The sequence below is a fragment of the Catharus ustulatus genome, chromosome 1 (assembly GCF_009819885.2).
Source record: "Catharus ustulatus isolate bCatUst1 chromosome 1, bCatUst1.pri.v2, whole genome shotgun sequence".
Lineage (NCBI taxonomy): Eukaryota > Metazoa > Chordata > Aves > Passeriformes > Turdidae > Catharus > Catharus ustulatus.
This window is the reverse complement of record NC_046221.1, coordinates 104,695,010-104,711,246: the sequence shown is the minus strand read 5'-3', so window position 1 is coordinate 104,711,246 and position 16,237 is coordinate 104,695,010. Positions and strand designations below refer to the sequence as shown.

At 33.2% G+C, this 16,237-nt stretch overlaps 1 protein-coding gene across 1 annotated transcript in view; it reads left to right on the top strand.

Moving 5' to 3' along the window:
- The window catches only part of CDH7 (cadherin 7), an 85,307-nt gene extending 69,278 nt beyond the window's left edge, over positions 1-16,029 (top strand). Inside the window, exons 10-12 of the mRNA XM_033055776.2 lie at positions 530-647; positions 2,720-2,971; positions 10,356-16,029. Coding sequence (XP_032911667.1) covers positions 530-647; positions 2,720-2,971; positions 10,356-10,849 — 864 coding nt within the window. The 3' untranslated portion in view covers positions 10,850-16,029. The remainder of the gene's footprint in view (positions 1-529; positions 648-2,719; positions 2,972-10,355) is intronic.
- Positions 16,030-16,237: the final 208 nt, after the last annotated feature.

The window sequence follows — 16,237 nt, the reverse complement described above, 5'->3', positions numbered from 1 at the left end:
TTTTAAGCCCTTTCTTTGCAGGTAGATTTTGACACAATTTTAGAAAATTAAATATAAAAAATAATAGTAATGAAATTCCAGAAAATATTAGTATACTAATGATGTGCCATTCTGTTTTTCATTATATATATTAAAAAGAAAAAAAAAAGTATGGGAATTCAAATCCTCAAAAAAATCAGTTTCCTTGTGAAGGTTTACAACAGTGATAGCAGCTACTGATAACTACACTAAGAACTCTCCAGAAGATACACTTCTTCCACAGCTATGTAGTTTATTACTCCAAGCTCTGGTGAATGACAGCACCTAACTTTCTCCCAGACTCTGCAGAGCATTGCTTTGGCCAATAAATTTGGTACAGGTAAAGAGCTGAGTCACGCATTAACAGTCTCTACATGCTTAGGAGATTAGAAAACCAAAATGTAAGATGATTAGAACTTGAGGGAGGGTTGATATTTTAATAGGTAAGAGATGGGTTATGTAATGGACATGTACATATGCTTCAATGAAACCCTGATGTATCTTGAAACAGGTGATCCAAAAAATTAGCGCAATTGATAAGGATGATCCACCAAATGGCCATCAATTCTACTTCAGTTTAACAGCAGAGGCAGCAAATAATCACAATTTTACATTGCAGGACAACAAAGGTAAGAAAATTATGATTTGGTAAATATTCACCACTAACACCTTCCATTTTCAATGCAGCATGCTCATTATGACCTACATAGACTTCTGTTCTGATACGGACATAAACTACAATCAGCCTGCCAAATAATTTTATCTGTAGATTATTTGTCAAAGGAATTAAGCTGTTGTTTGAGTCATTTAAAGCCTTGAGCCAAACAGAGCAGCATCAAATCTCTAAATCTTTCCCTTTTTTTTTTTTTTTTCCCATCAGTCACTCTTCACATTTTTTCCCTGTATTTAGAGATTTTTATTTTTATCTAAATTAGATTTCACCTTGTGGCAGCGACTGAAAAATGTCCAGGAATTCATGTCTTATTAATATAACTCAGGACATAAAAAATGAGTGGAGATGGAGATGTTTTGTGATTTGTAGGGATTTTGTTTTGTTTTTAGAAAAACACATCTTTTCAGTAACTAAGTATATCTCCTTTTGAAGAATGCTTTTGATAATGAAAGCTGCCTATAATATTTGCACAGACTTCTTATAATGGTTTCCTCAAAGACTCCTGCTGACATTCCATTTCTGTTAGATAAAATATCTGAGAACACACTCTAATTACTGCCCTCATTAGTTGCACTGCACAATACAGCAGCTGGGCACGTGTCAGGCAGTTTAGCTATTAGCTGTAGCAAACAGAACTAAATAGACAGGGTATTGCTCTTGCATTGCTCTGTTATGGATCAGTACTTAACCAGAGCTACAAAGTCATCCTATTAGTTAAACAAGAAAAACAAACATATGGACACTGAAGGACACTGTTTGTACAGGCAGACTTTGAATAATATTCAGTAAGAATAATGTATGACCTAATAAAATTCTTCCACGGAGGTCTTCATTGCCCTACCTTATGTGTAGTTAATGAACTGCTTAATTTTCTTCATATAAACAGTTTGGAGTTTAAAACTGAAGACTAGTAGTAGCAATGATCAAAATGATAAAAGTGCATTAGAATAAGACTTTTCAGAAATCTGACATTATGAGAACTGTAAAGCAGTTCATGAAAAGAGACCCTCTTGCAGAGAACTTATAACTTGATAAGTTCTTATAAGTTCTTGATAAGTTTTAATTTGATAAAAGTAATAATAGTGCCTGTAAAATCAGTGGAGGTACATGACATAGCAGCAGCTGTCTCATTCAACATTAGTTAATTTAATGCATCTCTCATGTGATGTTATATCAAGAGGTGTTTGCATATTTTGCCAGATAGATCATAATAGATGACACAATAACATAACTTTACTGATTACCAATATATCTGTCTATGGATAGATAGGTAAGTAGATAGACAGACCAAGTGAATTAACATTTCTATACATCCTGGGGGATGTAACTCCCTATCTCTCAGGGAATCTGAATCTATGTTGTACACAGTGAGTTTTACACGTCTTCTTGAACACACAGGCTTTTTAATCACACAACTCAGACCAGTGTCAAACAACACATTTTAGATTGATTATAATAGCCATCTTGAATCTCAGAAGAGTCTGAACACAACAGCATGTCTTTGTTGTGTGCACACTTACCTTGTTTGTTCACAGACTGGAATATTTTTGCATTCAAAAAATGTTTCATTGATTTTCAAAACCTATTCTGCTATCAATATGGTCATAGCTTCCATTAATATGATAGCTATATCTGTAAGTAATTGAAATAGATGCTTGCAAATTAAGTGGAAACATGTATTGAGATACCTGATCTGATCACTGAAGGGTAATTTTTTTCTTTTTATAATGATCTCATCTTCAGCTCTCTATCTAGATTGTGAAAATGTGAGCTTAGCTAAAAAAAAATGGACCTCTGCATTTTTGAAATAGTCTTCTGTGGAAAATAGAAATCTTCTTGTTTAGTTGTGTGTGAGTTCTCAGTTGATCTTACACCTGCAGCTTCAAAAATATATTACTGGGAAAGGTAAACCTTTTGAAATAATATAAATGTTTTAATGAAGTCTTTAAGTAGAAGGCTGTAGTGTTTATAGGCTTGTGTTTTAGAAAAGTCACGTTTTATAATTTGTCTTTTTATTCCTTTATCTAGATAATACTGCGACAGTATTAACCAAAAGAAATGGTTTTCGAAGACAGGAACAGTCTGTTTTCTACTTGCCAATATTCATAGTGGACAGCGGATCACCTTCGCTTAGTAGCACTAATACTCTCACCATCAGGGTCTGTGACTGTGATGCAGATGGTATTGCTCAGACATGCAATGCAGAAGCATATATCTTGCCTGCAGGACTTAGCACTGGAGCCCTGATAGCAATATTGGCTTGTGTCTTGACACTGCTAGGTATGTCTTCCTTCTGTTACCCTTATTTTCCATTCAATGCATTGTAGCAAAAAATACATGCATATAAGCTTCAACATTCCCCTCTGCCCTGCTTTCTGTGAAGAGGCATAGATAGTATTCAAGAAAGAGCAGCATTTTGTATCAATAGCACAAAAAAAATTAGATTTGGATTATCAATTTTGATACTTTGTTTCTATATCAAGCTGCCTCCAAACAGATATAAGAAATAACAGTGAAAAAAAAAGAAAAATACTTGCATCAAATGTAATATTTAAGAGATAGACAACACAGTTAGTTGAAGCATTTGGTTTAGCTTACTCACCATATAATCAGCATCAATGGGTCCCTTTTCCACAGACATAACTCTTTTAAAACATTTATTGATTTGTATAGAACAAAGGATATTCAAAAAATAAAACAGATGCAATTTCCTGACGAGAATTATAATTAATTAACATTAATTATCTACAGAGTGATCTTTTGTTACTCCTGCAAATGGTACCACAGCTGGATTTTATGTTGAGCAGTCAAACTGCAACTAGATAAAAGGTAGTGGAAAAGAGTGGAATGGTGTCAACATCCTAGTTTGCCTAGCGTTTCTCTTGCAATACCTAGTCATTAAACAGTAAATGGGAGAGTAAAGGCTCAAATAAAGAAATAAAAATGAGTGAGCAAAAGTGAAGTTTTGCTTTTTGTCTGAAAATGCATATGTTAACAGGGGAAAATACACAAGAATTTTCATTAATGTTGCTATCAATTAAGAGATTTTTTTTTTCTATTCCCTGTCTGTACATACCAGTCTAAGGAAAGGGAGAAGACCACAGTCTTCTTATGCTGGAATAATCCCAGTAGTGTTTTATCTGCCACTCTTATCAAAGTAATTTGGATAGGTCAAATCAAGAGACTTGTGTCCAAACATCTATTCTTGGCATTCTTTCCACCATGTATAGATATGTCTTCTGATTTATGTCACTGGAAAGCATTAGAAGGAAATGTTTCTTCTGCTAAAATATTTCTAAAGGACTCCAAAACATTAAGCTTGTTGCATACCTTTTTACAGAGTAATAAAAATCCCTACCACTGCAATGAACTCAATCAAGTTGCTATATATATATACATATATATATATAGGAGGTGGCATTTCTAAAGTTTTCCATCTACGTGACATAAAAAAATCTAACACCATAAGGCTTTATTCTCATTCAACACATCATTAGGCCTAGGTTTAAGAAATGGAAGGGAATTATTGCCAAAAGTTTTAATGAACATTTTTAAATACCACTTTCCCAGTAGCATTTCTAGCCAATTTATGTACACAAATGAACTTTACTTGGACATGAAGCTAAATGTTAGAGTTCAAAAAGATATAAAAATAGTCCCTTATATCAACTAGCATTAGTATCACTGAAAAAACACATGCTTTAAAGTTTAGTCCAATATACTTAGAAGTAAAAGTCCTGGAACCCTAGCAATTCATTTTATCCCCAAATGACAAAATGAAAAGTCACCATTTTTGTTATACATGAAAAGAGCATTTCTGAAGATTACATGGGAAACTTCTGTAGGTACCATGCAGCTTGGTCTGGTCATGAACTTTTCTTAAATAGATGCAGTAGGATTTCAAGAAAACCACTGAGTGGAAACACAGCATATTGGTACCAAATAACTTGCTTATTATACTCAGTACACCAGGGGTCAAATAAAACCAATAAACCAACGAACTTGAGATTATATTCCAGTTATTTTTAAAGTTCTAACAAGGGTTTGGCAAAAAAATCATGCATATTACCATCTTACCACTGATTTTATTTTTCAAAGACTTTGGGTTTCCAAAGTCATCTGTCTGAAGGCATCAACATTGCATATCTGAAAAGACATTTGTAAGTGCCATGTATCATCACTTCTAATCTAAACTGTGCTTTTTGAGTACAGGTCAAAGCTTCAGGAACAGGTTAAGCTTGTAGGAACAGGTTTGTATGATAATGCTGTTATTGAGTGCTGCATTTTGGTATTGTATCCTGTTTTAGTCTCAGCCATATGCCATTGTTCACAAGCAAGAGGAACTTAAGCATCACTGATGCCCAGTGAAACCCAGCTGCTTGTCTGGTCCCTTTCTTCTTCTCTCATTTGCTCCTAGAATATGTTTTCTGAAACCAGCTGCATGGTAATATTTCTAGGAATTTTCTTTCTCCCTTTTACTCTTTGCATTCATTCCTGAGAAAAGTTCTGAAGATCGACTAGCACAGCATGAAAAACAGTTTCAGCTGTTGGCAAGTGGTTCCAGGGCTGGGACAAGGGATGCACCTTCTTATTAAGACTTTATCAGTGAAAAGAGGATGCAGTCTACTGGATCAATATTTTTTCCTATCCCAAGATTAACACACAGTGCAAATCCAGTCACATTAATCGATGTCATCTTAATGTGGTGCTGGTTGTAAAGCAGAGAAAGCATGAAATCTGCATAGATGGAATAAATGCATCCATTCTGGAACCAGTGTCTTGAATTCTCAACCAGCTCTTAGTTTCTTCAAGTTAGTATGATACGCTTTTTTTAATCTTGCCCCATACATACCTATGGCTGATATCTAACCATTTCTCTTTACCAAGACCCAGATTGTCTCAGTGGGATTTCTTAGTGTTATTACTTCTACGAAAGCAATCAGTTTTAGATAAGTGCAGTGTTTTCACTGTTTCTAAGAAGGAAGAACATTAATCATAAATATAAATCACACTCTTTTGATAATTTCATATAACATGATATAGACTATTTTTTCAAACTAAACTAACTTTTAAAACTTAAAACATTTAAAAACAAAATCTCTTTCTATCTTCATACTGACTGATAGAGTTTAAATTTTAAATTTTATTTCACAAGAAAATTCCAGAACTTTTTTATTACTAATTTCACAAATATAAGCCGCACCTTTTTGACTAAAATTTTGCTCCAAACCCGGAAGTGCGCCTTATACTCTGGTGCGTCTTATACTCGTGAAATTACTGTACTCAAAACAGCTTTCCAATTATGCAGTAAGGCTAAGTTTTACAGAAAGAAAAAAATAAAGACTAAAAAATCATTAAAAAGCATATGAAAAGGTAGTTTGATTAATTTTGGACTGCACATAATTTTGGGGAATGAAAGTAGGAATTTTTTAATTTTTCTGAAAATTATATGGTAATTTAATTCAAGGTAATTTGTTTTTCACTTAGCATCTTCCAGAAAAGGTAATTGCTTTTGTAACAGCTGTTTAGCATAAAATGTTTACATAAAATCACACATACAGTATAGTCACCTGCAGATAACCTAATCACATTTGAGAGGTTAAGTATTTTCTTTGTATTGATGCAATGGAAAGCTAGATTGGCACAATACTTTTTCATTATTTTTGTCTTTCATACTTCTGAATGTAATCTATTTCAGTCACCTATTTTCTTAGGAAAACTGAAGAAAGCTTCCTATTGGTGTGGCATTAGAGTTCACAAAAATAATATGCTGATGAAACTTGAAAATATAGCTTTAAATAATTTTCTTTTCAGTTGAAAGAAAATTTGTTATCATTATCAAAATACCTGCAAAATCCAAATTAAATTGGAACACATAACTGTGATTTGTAAAAAAGAAGAAACTGTCCAAGTCATAAGAATTCCATTCTCTAAATAGGTATAATGTGTACAGAATATGACTATGTGATATGTGCAGGGTTTGGCTTTGCAGTGTTAAAAGTGATAAATGTGTAACTGGGGGAAAACCTTTAACTAGGTATACCCAAAGACTTCCAGAAAGTGCTTGAATATGAAATGTAGCAGCTGTTTCCTGAAAGTTAGGGAGCTGATTAGGGTCACTCAGTGTGGACATTTAAAGGTCAGAGTCACTTTGCAAATATCAGTCCAAACTGATTAAACAACAGGTATAAGAGAAGGTTGTTAAGCAGGAATTAAATTCAAGATTCCTCAGTCTTGGCCTCTGTAATCCCCAAACCTTATCTAACTGTACTGGCAACTGAAAGGTATAACTAAATAGGTTATTAGTGTGCTGCTTAGATGGCTGAGGATTTCCAATCATCAGCTTTATGAATCATGACACACCTAAGGCATAAATCAGTGTACAGATCTGCTTGCAGCTGATGCAGCTTACTGCCATATTAAATTCCTCGCTTAGGGATGTAGTGTATACAAAGCGTGGTAAAGCTTGTGATTTAGCTCTGTGCCTTTCTGTATAGCTCTGCATGTAGTTTTCTTCCTCAGGGCGTCTCATGACTTTTATGGCTTCCTTACAATTATGTTGCAGTTACCTTGAGTACAAAAAGAAAAATTAATACTAAACCAGAGAAATATGTTCAGGTGAACTAAACCTGACTTGTTACCAGATCATACCAAAATGGAAATTTCATGGTAATTCCAGAAAGCACACTGAAAATTGGCAAAGCAAAAATCCACTCTTGCATTAGAGGGTGCTTGTTTAAAGACTCATTTGGGTGTACTGAAGCTGCAAACATTAACATTAAATGTATAGTAGACACAAGGCTAAAACTGTGTATTACCACAGCTAATATAAAGACAAACAACTTTTTTTTTCTTGCATATTTTACCTACTAACAGAAATCAATATTTTTAAAAATTCCAGCAAGTCAGAAGAAATAAAAGGTTAGTTTAATTCTGTCTTTTTAATTTGGGTTACTAAGTCTTTATAATTAGTTCCTCTAAACTATCGATTGATTTGTTTATTTGTTACATCACATATAAAATCTGTATTGTCATTTCATCGCCTTAGTGTGATTTGGGTGTATCAGTATGGAACCAATGAGGTGTCCTCAATGTGCAATTCATATGCACCTAAAGGTTTTCCACTGGATTATTTCTTTTCAAAGAATCATTAAATTAGCTTTTTAGAAGTTCAGACAGTTCCTAATTACTAACTTAATCTCTGCTTTTTTCATAAATGTAGAAAATAAAAACCCACCATGACTTAATGAGAAATGAAATTAAAAAAAACTTTGAAACTATTTGCATTTGATTTAGATAGCAGCGAAAATTGTTTAGGGCTTGTATTCATCTCTGCAGCTCCTGCAATGCAGCTAAAGCTTTGTTCATTTAGAGGTTAAACTTTATTGTTCATGGCTGCTGGAAAGGCTAGAAATTAATAATCTTATAAAGTCATCTAAATGCTAAAATATTTAACCTTTAGAAAGACTCCATATTTTTCTTGGCTTCAAGCAAGTGTGAGAAGTAGAAGGAACACTATATAAAACATTCATTGCATCTTGATTTTTATTGTACCTTTAGGCAGAGCTTCCTACTAAGTTTCTTATTTTACACTTATTAGCATGTCTTTAACTTTCATAATGAAATATGTTAAGAGGGCCGGTAGAGTAAAAATGTATTTATACTTGAGTAAAGTAAATGATTAGCTGCTTACTTATATATCAATAAAATATGGCAGTAAAGGGTAAAAATAATAATTAAAAAGAAGTTATGTCAATAGAAATCTTGGTTTAAATATCTATTTGTACTGTCAGCAAGCCACTTTCATTTTAAAGTATCTTTTACAATAAGGAAAAACATTAAGAGTGGAATGCAATTGTATTTGATGACAATTTTATGTTCTCTGCCATGTAATTTATAGCTTAATTTGTATTATACAAATATCAGAATGTTTTGAAATTTCTGAAAATGTCACTTTAAAGGTCAATATTTCATATTATTAAACTGCATATGTAAATATTGTTCAAAGCAAAATGCTCCAGATTTGTGGCTTCTGAATTTAATACCTAAAGGTACTGAATCAGGTAGATGCCAGGGGCAAAAAATGTAAAAGGGTGATGCTGATTATGTAGTAATGTAGTCACGAGACATCTATTAGCAGATGGATTATTGAAGATGTGCTTGGTAGCTACTGAGAAAAGAATTGTTGCCTAATATAATTGTCAAAAATTTTAGGGGGAAAAAATGTAGTTGCAGTTTTATTTTTAGGCATGTGTGGCTCCAAAGGGAAATAAAAATAATGCAGAAAGGCAGCTCTGGTTTCAGCCAATTCCAAATAGTGCCATAATATCTGTAGACATATACAGCTTTCTTGCAGGTACAAGTTACTCGTTTATTCTTGCCAAGTGATCCTAATATTAAGTCATTTCTCACAATGATTAGATTGATACTGATTTTTAGATCCCTCCATGAAAAGGCTTTCAAGAATAGTAGTCCTGCATCATGCAATTTGTGGAGGCAACTTTTGAGACTACCTAGGGAACCTCAAGCCTAATTTTATCTCTTTATGTTTCCATATGTTTCTACAGCATTTAATTGGCACTGTAAGTAAAGATTGAAGATATTATCAATGCATATAATCACAATTCTTAACATTAAAAATAATCATAAAATCAGAAGAGATTAATTAAATGTGGAATGACACTTTTCAACGTACTGTTATTTTTACAATCATAGTGATGCCTGTAATTTCCTAGGAGTGTCATTAACTCAGCAAATGTTATCCAGATGCTACAATATAGTATTAATTATTTTCCAAGAGGATGATTCACACTCCATCATGTCCCACAGATGGATGCAATATTCACAGTATTGGTTGCATATTTTTTGTATCGTCAGTGATGTTTCTCTACCATAAATGTATTAGAACAAGAGGAGGTTTGAACTAATTTCTTGCAGTGATTTTGGCTACCACTGCAGTTTAGTATTAACTTTCAAGCTGAAAGAAACTTTAAGAGTTAAAATTAAATAACCAAATACATTTCTAATACTGGTTCATCCAGTAAACTCTAATCCTAGCAGTTCTCATCAGGCATAAGGCATAAATCTCAAGTGCAGTACTTTACACTTTTCAGGAAAGTGAGGTCTTTTACACATTGCTTAAAAATTTGGTGTTCTCCAATATAAAATTTTTTAACTTTATTTTTATTCAGCAGATATTGCTCATAAACTTTAATTCAGCCACTTCCCAAACCATGGTTTTTAAATTCTATTCTGTCAGTTTATGGATGTGCTTTTATCACTTGGGCATTTATGAGTTCAGAAAAGGCTATTTTTTCTGTTTATTTTTCTTCCATTTTTTTTTTTAATTTTTATAATTTCTTGGCTGTGAGATTTTCACAGTCACACTGAATCAGTATTGAAATCTATATTTAGCAGACTATATAGGATATTAGAATTAGAGATGAAGATGCTAATCCTGAATGATTTGTGAAACAGATTTTTTAGGGCCTAAAAAGCTTATGGTTTAGACGTTTTTTCATAATCTGCTACATTTCACATCTAACTGCATAAATTGCTTGCTATTTTTGGGTCTTTGTCATATAAATTAATGAGTACTTCCAACATTAGGAAAAATGCACGAAAACTTTAGCACTGCTAAAACTCAATCTTTTCTTTGTTCCAGTTCTTGTCTTGCTGATTGTCACCATGAGGCGACGGAAAAAAGAGCCCCTCATTTTTGATGAAGAGAGAGATATCAGAGAAAACATTGTCAGGTATGATGATGAGGGTGGTGGAGAAGAAGACACTGAGGCTTTTGACATGGCTGCCTTGAGGAACCTCAACATCATGCGCGACACCAAGACCAGAAGGGATGTGACCCCTGAGATTCAGTTCTTGAGCAGACCAACTTTTAAAAGTATCCCAGATAACGTCATTTTTAGGGAATTTATCTGGGAAAGATTGAAAGAAGCTGACGTGGACCCCTGCGCACCACCCTACGACTCCCTGCAGACGTACGCATTTGAGGGGAACGGCTCGGTGGCAGAGTCGCTCAGCTCTTTAGATTCCATCAGCTCAAACTCTGACCAGAACTACGATTACCTCAGTGACTGGGGCCCTCGTTTTAAAAGGCTTGCGGATATGTATGGGACCGGACCAGATTGCTTATACTCCTAGCCTTGAATCCTTTCTCTGAAAATGCACTGAAGAATATTAAAACAGAAAACTCAACCTAACAGACTGAGGAAAGTTGTAAATATTTCTCCATTTTTAAAGTTTTAGGTTTTTTTGTTGCTTTTTTTTTTTTTTTTTTTTTTTGCCTTGGTGGAACATATCTTCATTAGACTTGTCCTAGGGACTGCACTGACCACACAGAATATGAGCATTTGGTGGCATTTTTGATAAAACAAAATGCTCAGCCACGTTTAAATAGATAGCAAACCTCAAATATCTGCAGAGGCAACTCACTTTCAAGAGTATGTGATTAAAATCCAATAAAATGATAAATGTGGAGTTGTAGTCTTATGGCTGGGAAGCTTTGTGATGCCCATGTAGGCATAGAGAAGGTGTTGCTATCTATTTGCTATTTTTTATTCTCTCTTCTGATTTGTACAGGAGAATTTATCCTTTTATCCTTTTTTATTATCGTTTGACATAAAGTGTTATATTTATTTTGGAACTCCAATCTCCACTAAATTCAGGTCCATTTTACTGCCTCATGGTTTTAGACTTGTCAGAACATGCTGATTTTTCTCCAGTCTCAGATAAATGTAGGAAATGAAGCATGGAAGCGGAGAAATTGCAGTAAACAATGCCACCCACCATTCATCCCACAGAAAGGAGAACAGCTCCAAGGATGTGCAGTTGTTCTTCTGAGCCATTACAAAGTCTGTGACATTTAAAGAAAACATTTGTACATTTAATTTTTTGAAAGATGACTGCAGAGGTAGCTGGGAGTGTCATGAATGCAAGATTTAATTTTCGAGGTTAAACATGCTATATGCTTCAAAGACTGTAAACACCTTGCTTTTCTCCTTCCCCTTCTCTTTTGCTGCTGATGAATCATAGTAAAAGGTTTTTCAATTTTTTTCTTATGTTAAGCAATGTAATACTATTAACTTCAGAAGTCATCCTTAGATCCTGTTCCACATAAGTATTATTTCCCCAGGGTGTTAACTCATTACATAATTTCTATGCTGGTTCAGGAGTGCCAAAACAAAAGGAAAACTATTGTTGGTTAATAAACTGTATGATTTTGAAGTAGGATTTCTTAGAATAAGATAACTTTTTTATGATTCTGACAATATTTATACTTCATCTTTCATGATTTATTACTAGATAATAAGGCATATATTCAAGTAAAATAGTGGGTTTAGGTATTATTTCAGATTTTTGTTTGCTTTAGAGAAAATGTAGATGAGTTCCTAAATTAGAGTCTGTTCCTGCAAACTTTTTGCTTGTACCTAATTTGAAATGACTTGACCTGTCTTCAGTTATTGAGAGGTACACAGAATTGTTTACAGAACTGTGTTTGTGAACAGAAGGTGCTCCACAGAGGTTGATGCTCACTGTAAAAGTACTTATTTCTGAGAGAAGGATCATTGTACTGAAATCCTAATATATGAATAATGTGAGGCTGGGGGATGGGAAATTATAATTAAGGCTTTGTGATTTTTGCAGCCCAGCATTATCAATTAACTATGTGAAAGTGGCCTTCAGCTCCAAGAGAAAAGAAAAAAGAATTAATCATCTACAACATACTTAATTTGAGTTGCATTTTAATAGACAATCATTGTTTCATAATTCACTAGATTTGCTTCTAGTTGTATGAAATATATATATATCTAGGCATATATATATATATGACAGATTTTGTAATGGAACTGACAGATATCGTCCATGAATTTTAGTCATACATGTAAGATTTTCAATAAAAATATTAAAAAATAGGAAAAAAAAAGAACCATGTGTATGCAGTTTAATGAGAGCAAGATATGCTGCAGAATTTAAGCAGGTATTAAATCAGCAAGGTTCTGAGAGAAGAGTTTTTCATTAATCTCCTTGTTCTTTGTGGGAAAATAATTCATGAATCTGGATTAAGACGCCAAAAACGCTGATTTTAGCACATAACGTTCACAGGAGATGTAAATGTGGTTTAGAGTAAACAGCTCAATTTCCTTGGTTTTCCAACTTCTGTATCTAAAAAACTGAAAAACCTCCACTATCAGGCAACTGTGTTAGGGTGGGGTTTTTTTGGTATGCTTTCTACAGAAAACAAACAAACAAACAAACAAACAAACAAACAAACCAAATAAAACAAAGTTTTATTCTGATACCGTAAAAATTCTCACAGATATATGTTTCCAGTTGCACTGTTCTAATTTAATTGTTTCCTGTTACGTTCTACATGCTGACCTACGGATTGTATTGTTGCAGTAAGAAAGGAAAGTGGAAATCCCCTATGTCTGATGACAGATATTACTATAGCATATGCATAAGGGTGTGAATAATCTACATACTGTATAATGCTCACCAAATATTATGATGTCTATATGTTTTACAATTTGTTACATGATTCAAATTCTTTCACTCATATGTTGCATAGCTGGATGGCATAAAGTATATTCTACTGACTAAATAATATAAAATGAAAAAATACTTTCTCTGTCCTGGAAAGGTAATCAAATTATTTGGGCAAATTAATTAGAGCAGCCCTTTAAAAAAACTTCCAATCAAATTAATTTATTAAACTTGCTGAAGATCTTCAGTATCTAACTAGAGGCCACAAATCCTAGATAAAAAATATGTCAAATATTGCAATCACTTCCATCCTACAGTAGAAAAACATGTCTTTTCTTCTGCCATATACCAATTGAATAGGCTTATTTTAAATTGAGTTTTCCAAGAATCTTGAAAAGTACAGTTTTAAGAGCGCTACTAAAATACCCCTACATAAAACTAAGCTGTTCAAAGAAGACTTAAGGTAAAGACTTCTTTTTCTGTTTTGACCACTGTGAAATCTACTGAATTCAACAGAGCCAAACAATGGACATTCTGATTAAAATTCCTTGTTCAAAGAATCAGCTCAGTGTAATTTAGGTTATATTCCCACTAAGACACAGCACAAGCCTTCCTAAGTCTTCTAGTTCTACTGGCTGCTTAGTACAATCATGGCAGGACTCATAAACTTTGATGGCATCAACTGAAATTTCTCCTACTCTCTAAAAATTAAAAGAGAAAAAAATCCAACTTCATTTTTACTCTTTCTTTTATTTGTTGTTTTGAAAGGGAGAGGGATGATTCATCACAATGTTCCTTTTTCAGTTAAGGTCTTTTCTCATTTTTTTCCTGTTTACCATTCAAGTGCTAGCAATAATTAATAAAAATATTTCCTATAATTTTATTCTTTTGGAGATTTTGGAGAAAAGTATGTTATAAAATTTAAAATTTCAGCATCTTATTTTTATGGACAAATACTCTTGTATGATATAAAGAAAGTCGTAGCTTGTCATTTTGAAAAGGAAATAAATATAAATATAAATAAAGCATACAATTACTTTGGCTTTTAAGATCCTTAAAGAGTTGAAAGGTGAACACAATTAACTAAATCAAATCCAGTATTAAATTCTTGGTTGCAGTCCATCATGTGTAGGATTTTAATTTTTTACACATAGATTTTTTTGTGTACTATGTAGAGTATGTCTACTCTATATAGAGTAATACTACTTTGAGGGATCATTGTCTTTACTTCATTAGCAGTAGAAGGGGTTGAGTATATTTTCAGTGGTCTGTGAATCTCAAAGTGAATTGCTAAAGATAGAAATGCCACTTTATTGGCAGAAATGGGGAAGTCTACAAGATACTAAGAGCTCTACAAATTGCTTTCTTTACTATGCCATCCTTAAGTTTGCCAGATCTGCATCTAAGTTTTTCAAATACATCCTAAGATATATTTTCATCCCAGAATGATTCCTTCGACACAAAAATTATTCTTCAGTTCATTTTTAATGCAGCTAAAAATGTATTTTAGTGTTCACTGATTCTTTTTAAAATAGATTTCTTCCTTAACTTTTGTTCTTTGAATGAGGCAAATCTCAGTACACAATATAATCTATTTTCTACATGAAATCTACAAAACATAAGTTCTACTTTGCTACTATAATTTACCTTCTTTTGCAAAAGAAAGAAAAAATATTTCCCTATGGTACATAAAATCTAAGAAACCTTAGACCATACAATTGCCCACAGAAATATATTGGTTGAAAAAACTTGATTCACCTCATCATTATACGACAACGGGCTGTAATGGAATCTTTATGTGAAGTCTTATATATCTAATCAAACATAATGAAAGAATAAATCAGCATAAGAATTTTCTGGAAATCAGAAGAAAATCTAATTTGAGGTCACAGTAGTGTGTTGCAAATGCTTTCCATATGTGAACACATATGATCTAAAATTATATGTATATTTAAACATTCCACTCCCAAAATATTTCTTTTAAATTATTTTTTTTTAAATCACAGAGTAAAAAGGTAATCCTATTCTCAAAAACTTTGCTTATCCCCACCAATGACTGAGGTAGAAAAATGTAATTTACTCAGGCAAAACTTTTAACATTACTCGCACAATAAAATCCAATTGGTGTCATGTTTTGACCCAAGGTGGTTTAGAAGCTGTTAGAAGTGCATCAAGGACAGAGATTTCTGTAAATTTTTAAGAAATAGTATCAGATTGAAATTGCCATTCCTAGAAATTATGTAAGGTGAAATGGAATTTAATATTTGGATGATTAACAAAGGTCATAAACCTGTTGTGCTGAATGTTGAACCACTACTAAAAAAACCTCAAGGATTTTACTTTCTTCTTCTATTCACCAGTATCTTGGTCAAAGTCAGAATTTCATTGTCCACCAAAGCAAAATCATGTTGAGTCTAAGGTGAACACAGTAGGTAATTAGATCTTGTCTCTTCCTCACAAAGGCTAAAAGACTGTTTACCTTTACATTCTATTCACATATTCTTTTCTGTTTTTATCTTGACTGCCTAGGTCATTCTACCTGAGACCTGTGAAGTTGTTGTGGTTTGTGGGGGAGTGGGTGAGGTTTGTTTGTTTATGTTTTTATTAATGTTAAAATTGGTATTCTTGGAGAAATGCTTATGTTTGAATGAGGTAACCATTTTCATTGATTGTTTTGGCTTTGTTTTTCTTTGGTCAAAAACATACCAGCCATGTATATCCTGACTTTTCTTCTATTTTTACTCCAAACCCACGATCTTCTGTACTGTTAAAAGCAAAAAGGAAATCCTGAGTTGTTCCTCTCTTTGATGTCAAGAAGCTATAAAGGAAAAGATGAACAGAGGGTCAACAGGCTGCAATGAAACTGGTCTATCATTTTCTTGAAACACAAACTCACAAATTTCATAGTTAAGCTGCCGTTAACACTGTTCAAATAATGACATGGATCTAATCTTAAAATCTTAAAATATTCTGGCACTACTAACCACAATTTTTACACATTTAATGAAATAATATTTTGCAATTGTCAAGGTTTGTTACCTGTAA